Source organism: Hypomesus nipponensis, chromosome 14, assembly GCF_054491055.1.
Source record: "Hypomesus nipponensis isolate SF chromosome 14, ASM5449105v1, whole genome shotgun sequence".
In the NCBI taxonomy this organism is placed as follows: domain Eukaryota; kingdom Metazoa; phylum Chordata; class Actinopteri; order Osmeriformes; family Osmeridae; genus Hypomesus; species Hypomesus nipponensis.
In genome coordinates, this window is record NC_140374.1 from 5,694,850 (window position 1) to 5,714,017 (window position 19,168).

At 44.8% G+C, this 19,168-nt stretch overlaps 2 protein-coding genes across 2 annotated transcripts; both read left to right on the forward strand.

Moving 5' to 3' along the window:
- Positions 1-345: 345 nt before the first annotated feature.
- On the forward strand, positions 346-3,730 carry zpd (zona pellucida glycoprotein d). Its single transcript, XM_084671828.1, has 10 exons — positions 346-453; positions 648-696; positions 822-929; positions 1,020-1,228; positions 1,425-1,582; positions 1,831-1,957; positions 2,254-2,366; positions 2,973-3,156; positions 3,337-3,442; positions 3,575-3,730. The coding sequence occupies exons 1-10, from the start codon at positions 430-432 to the stop codon at positions 3,703-3,705; spliced, it is 1,209 nt and encodes a 402-aa protein (XP_084527954.1). The 5' UTR covers positions 346-429; the 3' UTR covers positions 3,706-3,730.
- A 252-nt stretch (positions 3,731-3,982) lies between these two features.
- On the forward strand, positions 3,983-15,405 carry mmp15a (matrix metallopeptidase 15a). Its single transcript, XM_084671827.1, has 10 exons — positions 3,983-4,842; positions 5,849-5,997; positions 6,732-6,857; positions 6,982-7,319; positions 7,809-7,970; positions 8,958-9,331; positions 9,989-10,127; positions 11,200-11,350; positions 11,522-11,637; positions 13,058-15,405. Exons 1-10 carry the CDS (start codon positions 4,717-4,719, stop codon positions 13,567-13,569), a joined length of 2,193 nt encoding a protein of 730 aa, XP_084527953.1. The 5' UTR covers positions 3,983-4,716; the 3' UTR covers positions 13,570-15,405.
- The last annotated feature ends 3,763 nt before the right edge of the window (positions 15,406-19,168 follow it).

Genomic DNA, 19,168 nt, shown 5'->3' on the forward strand with positions numbered 1-19,168 from the left:
CTGGAGTTTTCCATGTTTTAACCCAAACGTTGAGAGGTATGGTAATCTCACGCCAATTTTTTTAAATAAAACTTTAGAGCCTTGAGATAGGTATACCTATATAAATTGAGTTGTATATATACAACTCAAAATGTAGTTACACAACAGTTGAGTTGCACATCTCCAACCATAATATTACTTTGGCACATCTACTCGCTCTCATTGATTAACTACAAGTTTCTGAACAACCAATCGTTGTGATATGTAGGTTACATAGAGTTAGGCTACATTAAGTGACCATGTGAAGGATTCGCTGATGGTAATTCGAACAGGTGTTCATTTGGCTTGCACGTGCACCCCGTTGTCCTGTAATTAACAGAGACCATCTATTTGACTGCAAAACCGTAATCTATATGACACTAACGACTAAAGTCCAATATTGACTTAACAATGGATGAAAATGGCAACATGCAGGTGCGTACTTTGTAGGCCCCGTGTTAAACTTCGCAAAGTAGGCCAAAAGCAGTCATTTTACATAGACCTATTCCGTCTAGTTATTGAATGATGGAAAGCACATGTTACAGTATAACACACAAATTGTAAACGCTAGCCAACCAAACGACTAACATTTACTCAAAGTTAGGCCTACTTCTGGTGATGTGTTACAGGTGGTTTTGACCATCCTGTTATTTTGCTGCGCCTGGGATGAAGTCATCGGTAAGAGAAGAAAAGAACGTGGCAGGGGCCGTACCGGGTGTTAAAGACGTCAAATTATGAGTTGACCAACCATTAGATTGAGATTTTCCGCAATGATGTTTGATCCCTTTAAAATATCTTTCCAGGAATATGTAATGTGACTCAGTGCACCAATGAAACTAGGTGTTTGATGTCCCAAAACAAACAAATCTGCAAATGCAAGACGGGTTATTATGGTGACTTGTGTGACAAAAGTAAGGCTATGTTATTTGTTTAGAAAACATGGCAACCATATCTACTTGGTCTAGAATTTATGAATGACAGTTTGTTCATCATCTTTGCAGATGTAGACATTAAAGTTGTGTGTGGCAAAGACTTCATCACTGTCTTGGTGATAGAAGAATTCTTTCAATACTATAAAGTCCCTCTGGAATCCCTTCACCTGCCCAACGCGTCTTGTGCAGCTCAAAGAACGATTGTGTTGGGAGTTCCCTATTACGTTGTCCGGACAACTGAGGACCAGTACTTGTCCTGTGGTGGAAACCCACTAGAGGTATTTCTCTCCCAGACTTGGCCCATACAGCCTATCTTTTCTGTGAGCTACATAACTGGATGTGGTGACAGCTGTGTAGGAATGGTTTCACCTTAAATTGTTTATTTAAAACCGGTTGTCCATGAGTATCTGCTGTGGGTGACTACACTCCCAGGTTCCTAATATGATATTGTTTCCCCCCTTTCCCACCCCACAGAAAAACACCACTCACATATCGTACTCCTTGACCCTCATGTCCTCCCCTCAAGTCCTTGGAAACATTATTCGAGAGCCCTTCATCAATATAGTGTACACCTGCATCTACCCTTTCAGGCACGTTGTCAGCCTCGCACACCCAGTCAGCCCCTATTCCAGGTAAGGATTATGGTGGAATATCACATTCACCTTGAACACAAACACTGACCTCCACACTCTCCTGGAAATTGATGTGGAAATGCCTCACAGCTTTCCATACTTGCTCTGGTGTCTGGCTCTGCATTTTGCTAATATTGGTTGTCTTCCCTCGTTTGACTGCATATCTCCATGTGCCTGTCTGTCTGGGTGTGTATATCTAACTGCTGGCACCCCGGTCGTCCTGTTTGCCTTCCTGTGGATCCCACCAGGGAAACGTTGGTGCACATTAAGGAACAGGAGGCTAAAGTGGAGATGCTTGTATACACGGACCACACATACACAGATCCCTTTCAAACCACTCCCATGGTGCACCTCAGAGACAAGGTGTACGTGGAGGTGAGGCTGAAAGAACAACCAGACATGGCTAGCCGGGGCCTGCTCACTCGAATGCAAGCCAATTAACCAGCACACATGTTGACTTCATTAATGTCATTGTTTGCTAATCTGTCATCTGAGGACCATGATTTTCAGATTACATATCTTTTTACAAACAATTGGTCAAATCCTCATCCTTGATCTACAAATCAGTCTAAATGTCTTCCAGGTGTGTACTTTAACAGTCCAAGATGTGATGTGTGTATTAAGTCCTCTACACATTGTCTATGGAAAGTGTTTTTATTCATCTCAACCAGGTGAAAGTGACCGATCCAGAAGACATCTTCCTTCTGCGGTTGAATGAGTGCTGGGTCACCCAGGACCTGGAGCCCAACAGCACCGGATCTGTTCATACCCTTCTAGACAATGGGTCAGTGGGGAAACTCTGGGTCATATCTATATGAAGATGGGTATAGCTCAGTGGTAAAGATCTAGAGGTTTGCAAGTTCAAATCTGCGCCTCTGTGGCCTTGGATAAGAGTATCTGCTAAATGAACATGATTGTACATAATGTCAAGATGCGACTAGACAAACCAGACCCTATGAAGTGAATAGGTTTCACCACAAGCTTTATAATATGTACAGGTATTTGTGTGTTAGTGACACACTGTGAGTATGGGGATGGGTACATTTAGCACTTTTAAATTAGCTTCAAATGTAAAGTGCATTACAAATACAATCTATGATTATTAGTATAGCTCAATGCATTTAACTGCAGATACAAGATTTTGCTAGTTCAATGCCCCCCATCCCCCATACAGTGTGCAATATAATACATTAACGACCTCGACAATACACAAGTTGAAATATTTAAGTACTTCTTTGCTTTTGAAAATGTATTTTGATGTTCGTGATTTAGTAGTTTGAGGTCTCTAAATTGGATTGTTTGACTTTGCTGTGACTGTCTTGTGTTCAGTCTCACTGTCTGTTTAACCTCGCTCTCACTTGCTCTGTTGCCCTCCCTCTGTCCCTCTCAGGTGTATTAAAGACGAGACGGCAACCTTCTTGAGTATGATCCCTGAGCAGACTGGCAGCAACGGACAAAACTCTACCATCCGATACAGCTTTGACATGTTCCGCTTCACAGTCGAACCTCACGACCTCTTCCTCCACTGCATCGTGCACTTATGTTCCCCTGACGACGAAAAGCCCTGCATCCCTGTGAGCTTGGTTCACCTTTTGGTCTTGGTAGCATTGAAAGAGGTCAAAATGTCACGAGTTTAAGCTAATTTTAAAAGGGCGACTTGATGATAATGGAAAAACGATTTACTGGTGACACTTTTCCTTCCCACCCCAAATGCACACACTTCACATGAATCCCCGCAAACTCCTTGTTTACAGGAGTGCAAAACTATCACCAAGAGGGAGGCAGTGCTGGGAGACCCCAGTCAAGGTCTACTGTCATATGGGCCGATTAAACTCAAGATGCCTGAGCATTTTAAATCTGGTGAGCAATTTGACTGCAGATCAAGATGTGGCAGGTTAAAATCCTCTCTACTGTGCGTTGCTTTGGAGAAAAGTGTCTGCTAAATGAATACAGTTTCAGGATTATTAACTTGAAATGGCTCCTGTGGTTCAGACTTGTTGATGACTACTGTGCTGCCAATGGCTGGGATTTGGATCCTCGGCATCTTCCTCATCATCATCATCACCATTGCCAGGGCAGGCAACCGCAGACTGGCACAGTCACACCACAACGACCTGAATTGAATAAAACATTGTTTGATTGATTGTATTTTGTCTGAGTGGTGATTATGGTTCATTTAAATGTAATTGTTTTGAGCTGTGTTAATAAAGTAAACCACTATTGGGGGTCACAAGATGCTTAAAGTCAAAAGTGGAACAGTCATTTGTTTTGAACTTGGAACAGTAATGCTTCTCAACAGTCAACAGATGGCAACGTGGTCCATGTGGATAGTCTTGTATACATGGGTTTTTTTTCCACAGGAAGTCCATTGTCCAGTAAAGAAATCACTGTTCTGCTGCATGCTACCCTCCCTGTTTCAATTAAGCACGGATTCGGCGCAAATAGCCTGCAATACTGTTCAGACTGAAAAACTGGAAATGCAGGTTGTTTAGAGACGTGACTCGAGAGATTGAGATCTAATGGATATACTTATTATGATGTAGTGGGTAGTCTAAATGAGTGTTTAGGTGTTCCCTCTGTATTTTACTTTAATGTGGTTTGTTAGAGTTTAGCTTTTGTATTTTACCCATCCGTAACAATACCTCCTCCGTTGCAACTACATCCCTCCCTACCTCGTTTATGTTCCAAAGCTGGGTAGTCTTTGTGTGAGGGAGAGAGGAGGGAGCACAACTCCGACAGCAGAGTCCACGAGCCTAAAACAAACGAAATTACCCTGCCGAGTGAACCATTGGGACATTAAGAAATGGTTCTGAACTGAAACCCGCTTCAAAATACTACGGAACAATCCACGACCACCGCAGCGGGGGGGAATTTGCAATTGGACAATGCTGAGTTTATGTTGTACTTTTACAAGTTAATTTATAACGGATTAGATGCGCTGACATCCTGAAAATGGACAGGGGTTGAAGCGGAGTGTAGTCTAAAAAATATATGAATTTAGCATTCAACCAACAGCGAGTGAGTTTCATACGTAAGATAATATCGCGTAGGGCTTCTATCCGTAGGCTATCCAAATCTTCTGTTAAGCTACATCGACCTGCAACTGTTTCGTGGCGAGCAAGAAGCGCTCAAAAATGGCATCTCTCAGGAGATGCTGCTCTACTCTGGGGCTTCGGACACTAATTATGGCCTTTTTCGTCCTGCTCCTGTGCAACAGGCTTTTGGCCCATGAGGAGGAGGAAGACCCTCTCAACGCTGAGGTATGTTGTTTAGATATGTAGTCGTAGTTTTTGTGGAAATGATACCGTGCAAGATACAGTGCAGAGGATGGCTCTGACTGCTTGACTACTGTCATCCCCAGGATTGTAAGCTATTTATGTTGTGGCAATGTAATTATATGTAATAGTAAGTATGGTATATGCAGTGAATATCCTTTCCTCCGTTGGGCAAATAGGGTGGCCATATAAGATCTAAGCAATTGATAAGTATAGTGAATTTGTTCTTTCATGGAAAACCACACATTTGCCTGTAGCCCACATAGTTTATCTGCACGATTCTTGTCCGACAGGGATATACACTTAATCATCATCGTTTTGTCCTACCCAACTGTTGTACCGGTTTTACACATGCATGTCTATGCTTGTGTCCATGCGTGCAGTGTGAAAGTATGAGCCTTCCAGCTGTGCTCAGTGGTCCCATGATGTTTTCGCCCCCCCCCCCGTTCAGTCTTTATCTAGGGAAACTTGTCTGTGCCCACTAAACTCGGTGTAGAAAACATTTATCGTTATTGGTGTTGTGTAATATTCTCAAAGTCATAAATATTTACCGGCTTCTCTGTCTTGAGTCAGCTGTTAACGTTCTCCAAGAACCATACAGTTAGACCCTTAGACGCCTGTGTGTGTGTGAGAGAGGGTCCTATTCTCTGGTCCTTCTGTGGTTATCTAGCTTGCCAATAAAGAGGAGGTGCGATTCTGAGCTAGGAATGCCATCATGCTAATGGAAGCCATCTGTCCTTTAAACTCCATGTCCTATTCACCTCCCTTTCCGATTTTATTTTTCTCCTTATATCCTTTTTCCCTTTTGGGCTCTTTCGAAGTTTCTGTACATTTAATCGGACATACATTTGTTGTAATTTCTCACTCTCTGTCTCTCTACCTCTCTCCTTTACACATATACATGTACACACATCTCTCCCTCATACACTCTCACCCCCCTCACCCCTCACCCCTCACCCTTCTCTCCTCTCTTTCCGCTCTCTCTTTCCAGTCATGGTTGCGGAGGTTTGGCTACCTGTCCCAAGCCAGCAGACAGATGTCCACCATGCAGTCGTCGCAGATCCTGTCCAAGGCCATTGGAGACATGCAGCGTTTCTATGGGCTGGAGATTACTGGGGAGATGAACCCTGCCACGTTGATGTGAGTAGTAGTGTGCTCTGTCTGTGTCTCTGTCCAGTCTGTCTGTTTTCCAGTCTTGTCTGCCTACCTGCCTGTCTGGCTGTAGGTCTGCCTGTCTGTCTATCTGGAGCCCCTTTTACATAGAGATCCTGCAATGTTACCATAAAGAAGATCCAGCATTACATCAGCTTTTCCTGTTTATACTGAACCAACCAAAGCTGCCGTAAGTGTACTTTTAGACATAATACCAGAATCAGAGAAGTGACATCAGCGTAGTTGCTAGAGTGTGTAGTCCCGCAATGCCGGCTGTCCATTTTTCAGAGACGTCAATATATGTATATATAAATATATACATACAATATATCTATCTTAACGTCTGACTGCTTGTCTGTCAGTCTGCCTGTCTGTATGTTTGTATACAGTAAAAATGTTCAGCATGTACTATATGTCTGTCAGGTACATAAGTGAAAGATGAACCTTGAAGGGTTCATTCTGGTCCAAAATGTATCTGTCTGTGTTCTATCAAGCACAATCAAAGCATTTTTCCAACATTTGTATCAAACTCAGTCTGAGTGTTAGTGGTTTGTTTGTTTGGCTCGGCAGTCAGATAGACTCTGAATAAATCTCTGCTGTAAAACCCTTTCTTTCTTCTTTCTTTTTTTTCTTTTTTTTCTGTGTCTGTTTCCTTTTATAATATCTCTCATAGGTCCTTTACTCTCCCATCCCTGTGTTAAGTGCTGTTTCCCTCCCCTCAGGGCCATGAAGAAGCCTCGCTGTGGTGTTCCTGACAGGCCCTCGGAGCAGCAGAGTGAGGCGGGGGCCAGGAGGAGGCGCTATGCCCTGACAGGACAGAGATGGGATAAGAACCACCTCACCTACAGGTACCAGTAGGGTCTGTGTGGGTTTCTTTCTGTTTGTCTATTTTTGTGTTTGTGTGTGTGTGTGTGTGTGTGTTTGTGTGTGTGCTTGAGGTCACCCCTACCTGTCTTTTCATCTTTCCCCAAGTATAAAGAACCACACCCCCAGGCTGGGAGAGGAGCGGACCAAGGAGGCGATCCGCCAGGCCTTCCAGGTGTGGGGAGCAGCCTCTCCCCTGACCTTCCAGGAGATTCACTCCCAGGAGCTTCCCTCCCAGGGGCTTCCCTCCCAGGGCTTCATCAACAGCAGCCAGGAGTACTTTGACATACAGCTACTCTTTGCAAATGGTTACCATGGAGACATGTCACTGTTCGACGGCGAAGGGGGTTCATTGGCTCATGCCTTCTACCCGGGCCCCGGGATAGGTGGAGACACACACTTCGACGCAGACGAACCATGGACACTGGATAACCATGACCCGGCAGGTTGGTTAGTGCATTAGTTAACCAACAGGGAAGTGTAGTTCAGTTAACTCTCTCTTGGCTTGGTGGGTTGGTTTCTTGTTTTGCTGCCTCTTTTCTGTTTTTCTGTATCTCTGTCCTCACATCCTGTTTTTCCCTTGATTTGTCCCCATCCCGTTTATGTTTTCTCTTCCCTCCTCCCTCCCGCTTTTCCTTTCTCACTCCCTTCATTCTCTACCTCCCCTCATCCAATCATCTTGTTCTCCCACTCTTGTTTACTCCCTCCCTGTCAACTTTCCTACTCCCTCCCTCCCTCCCTCCCTCCCTCCCTCCCTCCCTCCCTCCCTCCCTCCCTCCCTCCCTCCCTCCCTCCCTCCCTCCCTCCCTCCCTCCCTCCCTCCCTCCCTCCCTCCCTCCCTCCCTCCCTCCCTCCCTCCCTCCCTCCCTCCCTCCCTCCCTCCCTCCCTCCCTCCCTCCCTCCCTCCCTCCCTCCCTCCCTCCCTCCCTCCCCAGGTATAGACCTATTCCTGGTGGCGGTGCATGAGCTGGGCCATGCTCTGGGCCTGGAGCACTCTGACAGCCCCTCGGCCATCATGGCTCCCTTCTACCAGTACATGGACACTCGCAACTTCTCTCTGCCACAGGATGACGTGGACGGCATTCAGGATATATATGGTGAGGAGGAGCCAAGTCTGCCTTTAAACACTCCAGCACACACACGCATGCATGCACACGCACAAACACACATAAATGCATGCACACACATACAAACACACATAGGCATACACAGACACACACGCAAGTGCAAACACAGGCATATACACACACGCAACCCTTGTAATGCACTGCTACAGTCTTCACAGTCTTCTGCTGAGTGAATAGACACTATTGTGAGTTGACATAGAAGCCATTGTTTGTGTGTCATACTTGCTGTGGGTGTCTGTGTAATTATGTGCAGAAACACTAATGATAAACCAGTCTAGAGAGTCAAGCATAGTTAGCATTTAATCATGATAACACAGGACTTGTCTTTTCAGTGGTCAAAAACACAAAAAATAATTTGGAGAATTTGTAAAAAAAAACGTCTGCACGTGTTTGATGTTGATCAAATTGAGTTATATAGTAAAGAAAAACAGTATATCCATAGACACACAATCTAAACATCTGGACTCAACTGTAACTGAAGACTCTGAGTCTGTCTGAGTGGTCGCAGAAAATTATTTCGAATTTGGCCCAGGGTGGCCCTCGGAAAACGGATGTTCAAACAATGTGATGATTGCATTGTCTTTATGGCCCTTAGTATTATAGTATGTGAGCGTTGGTATGTGTTGCTATGGTATGAGCTGAGCCTGTGTGAGAGTCTCAGAGTGCAACGTCTGTTTTTCCTCTCCTAGCAACCAGCAGGGCTTCCTTCCCAACTGCTCACTCCACCCCCATGGGCCTACTGCCACAGCACAGAGTGGAAAATTAGACTCGTAACTCTCCTTGTGTGTGTGCATGTGTGTGTGTGATAGAGAGACAGAGAGATAAATAAATAATAGAGGGAGAAGAAAGGGTGGGAGCAGGAAAAGGAAAGAAAGTTAGGGCAAGAGGAAGTAGCCATGTGTGAGGTTCATTGTCTAACATGCATCATTCTAAAGGTCACCATATGGGATTCCACAGGCCCTCCTGACAATACACCAACTGATGCTCCTCCCACCACCACTCCTGACTCCACTGACGACAAACCCCCTACCAACCATCCTGACACCGCTCCGCAGGACCCCACCACCTCTGACATCCCCAATGACCAGCCAGGCCCCACCAACGCCCCGGACCCTTCGCCTCAACCAGAGCCTAGCCCCTCCCACACCCCTCAAGACCGCCCCCTGCCCAGCACCACGGCCCCCCAGCCTGAGCCCATCACTCCCTACGTTCGGGTGGAGTTCCCCCCTCCACCCCCCAGGCCACCCAAGCAACCTGATCAGGTCCCTGATATATGTGACGGGGACTTTGACACGGTCACCATGCTGAGAGGGGAGATGTTCGTCTTTAAGGTAAGAAAGACAGAGGCAGAAACAGTGCGGAGGCAGAGGCAGAGACAGAGACAGAGGCAGAGACAGAGGAAGAGACAGAGGCAGAGACAGAAAGGCGGTACAGAGACAAAACAGTGCAGAGACAGAGGCAGAGACAGAGGCAGAGACAGAGACAGAAAGACATTACAGAGACGAAACAGAGACAGAGGCAGAGACAGATGCAAGGTAGCAATGGATTCAATCCTGGTCAGACCAGTCTGTCGAGTCCTGTCTGTCGAGTCCCAATCCCTGGACACTAATATAGCTATGACAGTTTAACACTGTTTGAAAACAGCATAAAATAAATTCCTCCCTAGCTGAGAGAGTACATTTGTTCTACCCATGTGTTCTCAACAGTGGTAGTCCTAGTGGAAGTAATAGTAATAATAGTAGTTTTAGTAATAGTAGTAATTTTTTGTCCTAGCAGTAGCTGTAGAATTCTTCAGTATTTATAGCCGGATTAGTAGTATCAGCAGAATTGATAGTAATAGTAGTATTAATTGCAATGGGAAAACTAATATTAGTTGTATTAGTAGGAATAATAGTAAGATTAGTAGAACCAAGAATAGTAGTAGTTTAGTATGTTGTCATGCTAACAGTTTTCTACTGCAACTACTACTGCCCTTGATATGCCAACAGGGTCGTTGGTTCTGGCGGGTCAGGAGGAACCGGGTTCTGGACAACTACCCCATGCCCATCTCTGTGTTCTGGGTCGGACTGCCCCAGGACATCGATGCAGCATACGAACGCCATGATGGAAAGTTTGTCTTCTTCAAAGGTCTGTACTTTAACGGCTTTGGGGACAGACAGGATGCACACACAAAGTGCACACAACACAAACAAGATAGATTCATTCAAGCACACCAAGTATTTCAGACATCTGTGAGTTGATTTCTTGTGTTTTGCAATGTGTATAGGCTGTACCAGTGACATCGCAGCCAAGTGATATAATTAATAACATCAGATTGTCTACACTGTGCTATCATTCATCTGAATATGCCCTCTGTCTCTTTAATAGTCTCCTTAATCCTCCAGCCAAATTATGTCACTGCTCAAACACTCTGAAACACAGGGAATATTAGAGGGGTGGGATGTGTGTGTGTGTGTGTGTGTGTGTGTGTTTTTGGGATGAATGAGGCTCCAGAGGCTTTGGCTTGCTGGCTGACTGCAGCTGTAAGGTCTGCAACTCTGCAGGCAAGATGCAGGAATGAAGTATTGCATCAGCCTGTTTTCCAGATGCTGACTGTTAGAGTTTCACTTTGAGTTGAGGAAACTGAGGACAAAGGAAAGAAAGTAAGAGATGAAAAGCATGAAATAACAACAACAAAGGGTGCAAGACGATTCTCAGAGTCAGGAAACAGATGCATGCTTACAACCCAGGGAAAAAACTGCTTTATTTACTTGCTGTTGCTCTTAAATTGTTTGGGGATTACCTAGCTCACTTCAGTTGAATAATCCTCAATCAAGTATAATCCTATTTGTCCACTCCATGTGTCACGTGTGGTAAATTAACTGCATCTTAAGTATTTTAAGGTAAATACCTAACCCTAACTCAGACCCAAACATGGTGTAGTTCTTACCTATGATTAAGCTCTGTCTACTGTCTGGGTGAAAGACTACCAACAGTGTGCTTTGGCTGTGTAGGTGGAAAGTGGACTGGGTCAGTGTCAGAGTTAATCCAAATGTGTCAGACAGGAATGGAGTCATTGGCGTCACACACATATGGAAACTTGGAAGTAAGGGTTTTAAAATCCCCCTCTCCTCTCCTCTCACCTCCTCTGCTCTTCTCTCCATTCCCCTCTTCTCCCTTCCTCTCCCCTGCTCTGCTCTCCTCTCCTGCTCCCTCATAGGAGATAAGTACTGGGTGTTCCGCGAGGCAGATGTGTTGCCAGGTTACCCTCAGCCCCTGGAGGAGTATGGTAGGGGGGTCCCGGGCCACAGCATCGACACAGCCATCTGGTGGGAGCCCACAGGCTACACCTATTTCTTCAGAGGAGACAGGTACATACGCAAAGGCAAACATATACCCTCCCTTATCAGTACTATGCACTATTTGTATGTCACTTTGGATAAAGGTGTCTGCTAAATTAATAAAATATTGTGTAAATGTTAAATGTATTATCAGTCTATGATATATTCAACCCTATCTGCCTTCTCCTCGTCTGTCTCCAGGTATTGGAGCTACGTTGAGGAGTTGCGTGCAATCGAGTCAGGCTACCCTAAACCAATCAGCCACTGGGGCAATGTCCCGCCCTCTCCACGGGGAGCCTTCCTCAGTGAAGATGGCGGTAAGTTTGACCCTGTGTTTTTATTGGCTACTAGGATCAAAAGAATTACCCTCCCGCTCCCTCCAATCCCCTTCTCCCCCAACAGACCGCTCCTATCCTCCTGATACCTTGCCACCGGTCTCGGGCACTTGTTTACCTCCCTTAGTGATAGGATGGATGTTTTTGTATGACTCTGCACCTGTCACGCCTGCGTCATAGGTCATCTCGTGGCCTTATGGTATTTCTATAAATAGCATAAGGCTTCCCCCCAGGAGGATAGCATGGTAGAGTGAAGAGACTTGAAAGGAATAATGAGTTATAATTGTCATGGTACACCCTTTAAGGCCACAAGATGAACACTGTAGTATTCTTTGTTGAGTGTAAACTACCTCATGCTGTCCCCTAGAAGGAAACATATATATTGGAACTATATTTGTTCTTGTTAAACTCGATTGTGTAAAAGCTACTCTGGAACCTAGCTACTTACTACTTACTCATTAGTACTACAACTCACTAGGATGAAATGGTCAAAGCATCCAATCGTGTTTCCCATGGGATATCAACACAGCACAACGCTTAGCGAAATAAGGTGGAAAGGGATGTGTTCAATCTGAACAATAATAGAACAAAAATGGCAACAAAAAATTGTTTCGATTCTGAACACATGGACACATACTGAGCTGAAAATAAAGGCTTGTAGAAGCTGGTAAAGCTGAAAGAGGACGGAGGGGGAGAGGAGAGGACTATAGAGGATAGGAAAGGAGAGAGAAGGAGAGGAGGGGTTAGTAGAGTAGAGGAGTGGAGAGAAAAGGAGAGGGGATGAGAGGTGGTGCGAGGATGAAAGGGGAGAGGAGATGAGAAAAGAGGAGGGGAGTGGAAGGAGAGATGGGAAGAACAAAATCTCTGGTTTGGAGAAGCACCAGTTCCTCCCGGAAATTACATTCCTGGCAGAAATCCACCGGTGTTGGCCTGTCCCCTACTGTGGCCCCCCTCTGCCAAGCTCCCCAACTCTGCTGATACTGCACATACGAGACGGAGGCGTCTCCAGGTCTTTGGTAAAGGTCATATTTGGAAGTTTCACCCATTGTTCAAACTCTACAATGTAGATATTATGAGCTATTCAAGCAAAGCACAGAGAAAAGCACTGGAACCCTCCAGAAGGAGAGTGAACCTGGAGCTAACAAATGCCATGCCACATAGATTCATAAACTAACCCCACCTTAACCCTGACCATAATCCTAACCCCACTTTAACCTTGACTTAAATCCTAACCCAAGCCCGAAAATGGCTACCTAGGTAGGTTCTCCCGCCAAAAGTAAATTCCTTGCTGTGCAAACTGTCATGGCAAATAAACACCAATTCTGATTATAACCCTGAACCATACCCTAGCTTTAACCATGACCCAGACACTAACAGTAATCCTCTCCCTGTCACTTCTCAGCCTACACCTACTTCTACAAAGACTCGTTCTACTGGCGCTTTGACAACAAGAAGATGAAGGCAGACCCAGGCTACCCGCGCTCCATCCTCAAGGACTACATGGGCTGTCACGGTGCCACACACCCTGACCCCGACACACACACCGATACAGACACACACACGGACAGAGACACACACACCGATGCAGGCACAGGCACAGACAAGGAGAGGAAGTGGCCTGGTGTGAACCAGCCCCCCGTTACAACGGCTCCCAACCCAGATGGAGACAAGGACTCCGGAGCTGGGAGAGAGTACGACGACGAAGAGGAAGACGAGCAGGAGAAGGACGTGAACGTGGTGGTGAGGTTGGCCGACAATGACTCCAAGGTCATGACCCTGATCATGGTGACGGTGCCGCTCGTTCTGATCCTGGGGATTCTGATCCTGGTGTACGCCATCATTAACTCCCTGCAGAAGAAGGAGACTCCCAGGCTGCTGGTTCACTGCAAACGATCTCTACAGGACTGGGTCTGAGGATGTTGTCAGTAAACACGACCTCACTGTCAAATGCACATACTCGTACACTCAGTCACACAGTCAAACGTACACACACACGCGCGCACTTTTTTTGCATTGAAGACACGCATCCTTTTACATGCCCAGACAAAGGCATATGCAGTGTACACACTCAAAAAACACAATCTTTCCCTGACCATGGTGCTTTAGCTGACCTTGACCCTGTTTAAAACAGACCATTTTGGTCTTTTGCACTTTTGTGTCCCACGTTTTATATGTTTTATCTTTTGTTTTTGTCACAGCTGCAGTTTGTGTGTTCTTTACCCAAACATGACCTAAGTCCTGTTACTGTACCCAGAAACATAAAACCTTGTTGGTGTGGTCCAACCAGCAATGGAATGACTATGACTGACATGCACACACGCACACACACACACAGCTGTGTTCATATAACAAAAAGCCCCCCCCCCATCCCCTGCTGTGGTCCTCTCTACAGCCAAAACAGGCAGGGCTGTATTCAACTGGAGGGACATCTATATTAATACTGTGTGTTAAGCCCCCTTAAGTCGGATAAAATGTAAGTGTTGTAACGACGTGTGGTAAAAGCGACGTCTCTGTGCATCTACAGTACGTATAGCTGCTCTAACGGTGTGCCTGGTGGAATGGAGGCTGGATCTGGTTTGCATTACACAGATGTTGTCCATTTAGTCATTCTGGGTGGAAGGGGCTGGAGAGGGGATGGGTAAAGAGAGGAGAGGAAGGGAGGGAGAGGGAGAGAAGGGAATGGTAGTCTGTCCAGCATTGACTTTTGCCTGAGTTTCAAGTTCTTTGGTGCGGGGGTGGGAGGAGGAAGGGGGAGGGGGAGTGGAGCAAAGGAGGAGGGGATGAGGGCTTTGCTGGCATTGTGCCTCGTGACCTAGATTGGCGAGCTCCGCTCCTATTTTTTAATGGTCATATTTTTTGGGGGGGGTTATGAGAGGGCTGGCTGGAGAGGGGATCTGTGGGACCTGCGCCCTCTCCCCCTTGCCTATTTTCGTACTTTTCTCATTTTATCAACTTCTCCCCCTCATTCATTCTCTCCCTTTGTTTCCCTTCTTCAAAAGAAAAGTGTTAGAGCTGAAAATAAAACAATGACTGTGCCTTTTTTTATTACTGAGTAGTTAATCAGGGGTTTTGTTAATGTAGCTGGTGTCTGTGTGTTATTTGAATGTTTATAACTTTGTTTTAAAAATGTTTGGTTGCTCTCCTTCAACAGAGCCCCTTCCATGGGCCTCCTGTTATTGCCAAGTCCCCTCTACCCCAAAGTGCTTTTTTCTTCCTTGTGCACACACACAGACAGACACACACAGACACACACACACACACACACACAGATATAGTGAATTTGCCTGTAGTATAAATCATAATAGCATACATACACACAGGTCAAGCTTAATCTTATGCATACCTAGAGAACTATTGCCTTGATGTGTACAATTATGGGACCAATAAAGATCTTTAGCTACATGAGGGTTTTCCTCAGCAAAGCCACTATGCACATGTATAATTTACACAATGCCTGTTAATGGGTTTTGTATTGCCTGTGTTCTGTACCATGTGTGCTGTTTGATAAATTGTTTGTTTGAATAGAAACTAATACAAAAATGACTTTTTCTATGTTGGTTTTACAGAAGAATTGTTTTTTGTTTTGTTTATTCCATTTAGATTTTTTGTTTTTGTACATTTGTGTTCACAGAGACACAGTAGAATGATGCATGCAGGGCATGTTCTGTAGAGCCTATACACAGATGTTACTGTAGGACTAACGTGTTGTTATAAGTTCACAATAAAACCTGAATAAAGGCAGTTGATGTATTTTTTGATGTTTCTGTGAAGGACACTAACATGATGTTTGTGAGACATAATGGACAGGCATTTTGAAAGATAACCATATTAAGTACAGTACAGATTGTTTAGTTCTGTAGATGTAATTCTTAGTTTTTGTCAGCAGAGGGACATCATTATTGTGCATGCAGTGTGTGGGGTTTAGGAGAGGAGGGATATGTGTGAATGCTCCTCACGAATGTCTTACTGCCACAACAAATCAGGATTAGCTCCAATCTCACAGATTATCCATTTCAGGATTCACCCCTTTCTCTGTCTTCTGTTCTCTCTTTCTCCTGTAGATTTGTTTCTCTCTTTTTTTGCAGCGTTTTCACTCACTCACTATCCCTTTCTCTCACTTTCCCTCTCCCTCTCTTCTCATTCTTTCATTTTATTCATCCTTCGTCACATTCACTTCGATCATTTTCTAGGTGGCTTCCTTTTGTCTCTTCTCCTGACTGTCCAATCAGCATGGAGGACAATATGGTCGCCAGGAGCCATCCATAGGCCTGGCATGAACCCAGAGGTTGTGTCGTCACTGTTTTCCTTGCAGGCTAATCCTTTCTTAAAGCTGCAATAGGTAACATCATCAAATAAAATAAAAATTTGAGAATCTGTCCCAATTTCTTGTTTGAGTTATCTAACGTCTTCCTCCAGCTTGAGTTTGTTTGACGATGGTTTCACAAAATAAGCCTAGGATGGAGACCTACCTCGCCGTGGCCTGGAAACGGATTGCTGGAACATAATTGGCAGTAAAGCAGCGTGCTGCCCCAAACGTTGACATTGCACTGGCACTGATTGAGTTGTCTGTGTTGCCAAACACTCTCAGAGGGCATCCTTAGTTTATAGAACATGTTTGTGCAGACAAAACTTGTACTTTGTACATGTACTGAAATAATCATACCTTGTACCTAATCACTGGATCTCATCAGGACCCTTACCATCTAGACAAAGCTAAGCTAGGCTAGGTGCATAGGCTAGGCTAAGTATGGCAGATAAGCCTGCCGCATATATAAACATTTTTGTTTGTTGACGCTGGTTGCAGGCTTCCAACACCAGGTTTGTGAATATGTTTACCTTAGAACTCCTAATAGAGGCAAACAAAGGACAAAGTTGACCCTCACTGACAGGGTTTACTGCTACAGCTCAGATCTTTATGAAACTCTCACAAAGCAGGTACCCCTCACAAGCATTTATAGGTTGAAGACTCTTGTGGCACTTTCGAGCAGTGCCCCTTCCTTCCCTCTCTATCTTGTTTCTTCTCTCCCTCTCTTTCCTCTCTTCTCCCTTTTAGCTCTCTCTTTCCATGTGCCTGTCCAGCCCTGCATCCTGGTTAATCAGCCTCTGGTGTGCTTCACCCTCAATGCACTATCCATGGATCTTAGATACGCTAATTAGCTTACTTACCATCTCCCTCCTTTCCTCCTACCGCTGGCTACACAGATGACTGTAGGGGAAGCTTTTCATAGCCCAAACCTTTACCTCAACTTTAAGTCAGTTGCTTTGGGCAAGGATGTGTAGGGGAGGTAGAAGAAAAGGTATTGCCCATAAGTAATTCAAAATTATACACAAGCACAAACTAAAACACACACACACAGAAATCACAAATACATACAGAGCAGACAATTGAATTAAAAATAAAGTTTGCAGTACTGTGTGTGGTTGAGTAGTGTGGAGTTGAGGTTTGTATAATGAGTAGTTGAGGTGTATGAAGTGTGTGGCTGAGGTGTATGCAGTGTGGTGTGTGGCTCAAGTCAGACCAGTGTTGTTCCAGCTCAGTGGGTTCGAGGCAGGCGTCCTTCAGGTCTTAATCCTGTTAGCTGAGGCTAGCTTCATCCTAATCCCGACAGACCTCTTCTGGAGACCTGAGAACTGGATCCCCCTCAGGTATGCTGCTCCACCAGTGAACCAACAGGTAAATATCACTGAAATCCAGATAAAGTGGATAAGAGAATAATATGATATACTTGATGTGAGTGTATGCAGTCATGCATGGTCAGGGTATACTATACAGAATGGGAATGTTCCTTTGTACGTTGGTGACATACCTGGCGAAAGGAAGAATAAGGGGTTGTCTTTTAGTGTTGGTCTGTGCCTTTTTAACCGACAAATCTTACTGATACTCATTTGTGCTATGTGCTGTACTTTCCATCCTTTTGACTTAATAATATTAAGAGACTATATGATATCGTGTGATATAATGTGACACAACGTAAAATCAACATAGGAGGAATTAAGGTTTAGATTGTTAAAAGGTCCTGATCTGTGGGCATCTGGAAAGCCCTCTGAAACGTTGCAAGTAAAAAGGGCCTACATTCAGATACAATTGTATTCAATTAGGAATTTACGTATAGTCAGTGCATGGCAAAATGCTGAATGTTATTTCAAAACAAATAATCTTCCAAAGCTAGATGTCCAAAGATTGACAGCAGAAATGAAGAATTGATTCTCCTTTTGAGGTGATCATCAGATTAGGAGGTCCTGTGGGCTGTGGGATTTAACCCTGGCCTCGACAGATCCGCTCAGCCAGCCGAGGAAAGCACCAGATGGAGAAAGTGAGTTAGAAACTCGCTGGTCACAGTATTTGGGTGGTCAGATTCAAGGAACGGCCTGTTATTACCAAGTATTTGCAATGCTCAGTGACTCTCCACAGACTAAATGGTTTACATCTGTGGATTGTTCCTCTACCTTAGTCTTGATTTGATCATCGGAAACTTCAATAGAACTATTAAGTATTGAGGAATTTTCTCAGCCGTAAGTGAACTCATCTACTACAACGACACTCATGTCCTGTAAAGCAGCTTAGGGGTGTCTTGGGGTTGAGGTCGGGATCTGGCCTATTTCCCGCCACACCCGTATCGAGGAGCCAAAGTTGATTCAAGAAGCTTTGCTTCAACGTATGGTAAGACAACCCAAAGGAATTCTGCGGGCAAGCAGTAAACTACTGTTTAAGAATATGTTCATGGTTAGATTCTGTTCAACAGTCTTAAATTTGACAGAGATAATTTTCTCAGCCGGACGTGAACTCATCTCCTACAATGACACTCATGTCCTGTAAAGCGGCTTAGGGGTGTTCTGGGCTTGAGGATGGGATCTGGTCCACTTTCCTCTCCACCGCATCTTCTTTCTTCATATGAGGGGCCCCATGGTCCTATAGATGGTTTCCCATCAGCAGAATAAGGAACCAATGGGGATCTAACCAATGGTCCCTCACACATCAGTCAAAAGGTGTCTACCGGTTGACCCAGGAAGATGGCTTTATTATTTATATTCTACAGTATTTCAGTGGTCAAGATCCCTATGACCCTATGATACTGTGGATCCTCTTGTGATTATCCTGTTGTTACATTGGCCTAGCCAGAAGAAAACAAGCTTTTTATTATTTGCCTTTGGCATTGGAAGTGGTACAGGTGGAAGGAGATTACTGGGCAAGTCAAGTAACAACAGGCCTATACTCCATGCCAAAGAGAGTCCAGAGAGACGATAGAGTGACCTAGAATGGTCTTACCTGCAAATGGCCAGAGTAAATGACAGAGTAGGAAAAACGGTTTGTCTTTGAGTGTTGTTGAAATTATCGTAGGGTCAGACCTGATTAAGATTGAAGTGTTTTTGATTTTCATCAAAGGAAAGGGGCCAACCCGGCCAACGGTGGGTGTTTGGTTAAGATTGTTGGTCTTTTCTGTGGTTTAGTCTTTTGAATAAGGCTGATTTGCTGGGTTCTGACATGTGGGTTTGTGTGTGTGTGTGACTCAGG

Coding starts and splice junctions, on each gene's coding strand:
- zpd (XM_084671828.1), top strand. CDS start 430: ATGGATGAAAATGGCAACATGCAG. Junction 930..1,019: donor TGGTGACTTGTGTGACAAAA/GTAAGGCTATGT, acceptor TCATCTTTGCAG/ATGTAGACATTAAAGTTGTG. Junction 1,583..1,830: donor CCAGTCAGCCCCTATTCCAG/GTAAGGATTATG, acceptor GGATCCCACCAG/GGAAACGTTGGTGCACATTA.
- mmp15a (XM_084671827.1), top strand. CDS start 4,717: ATGGCATCTCTCAGGAGATGCTGCTCTACTCTGGGGCTTCGGACACTA. Junction 7,971..8,957: donor CGGCATTCAGGATATATATG/GTGAGGAGGAGC, acceptor GGGATTCCACAG/GCCCTCCTGACAATACACCA. Junction 9,332..9,988: donor GGGAGATGTTCGTCTTTAAG/GTAAGAAAGACA, acceptor ATATGCCAACAG/GGTCGTTGGTTCTGGCGGGT.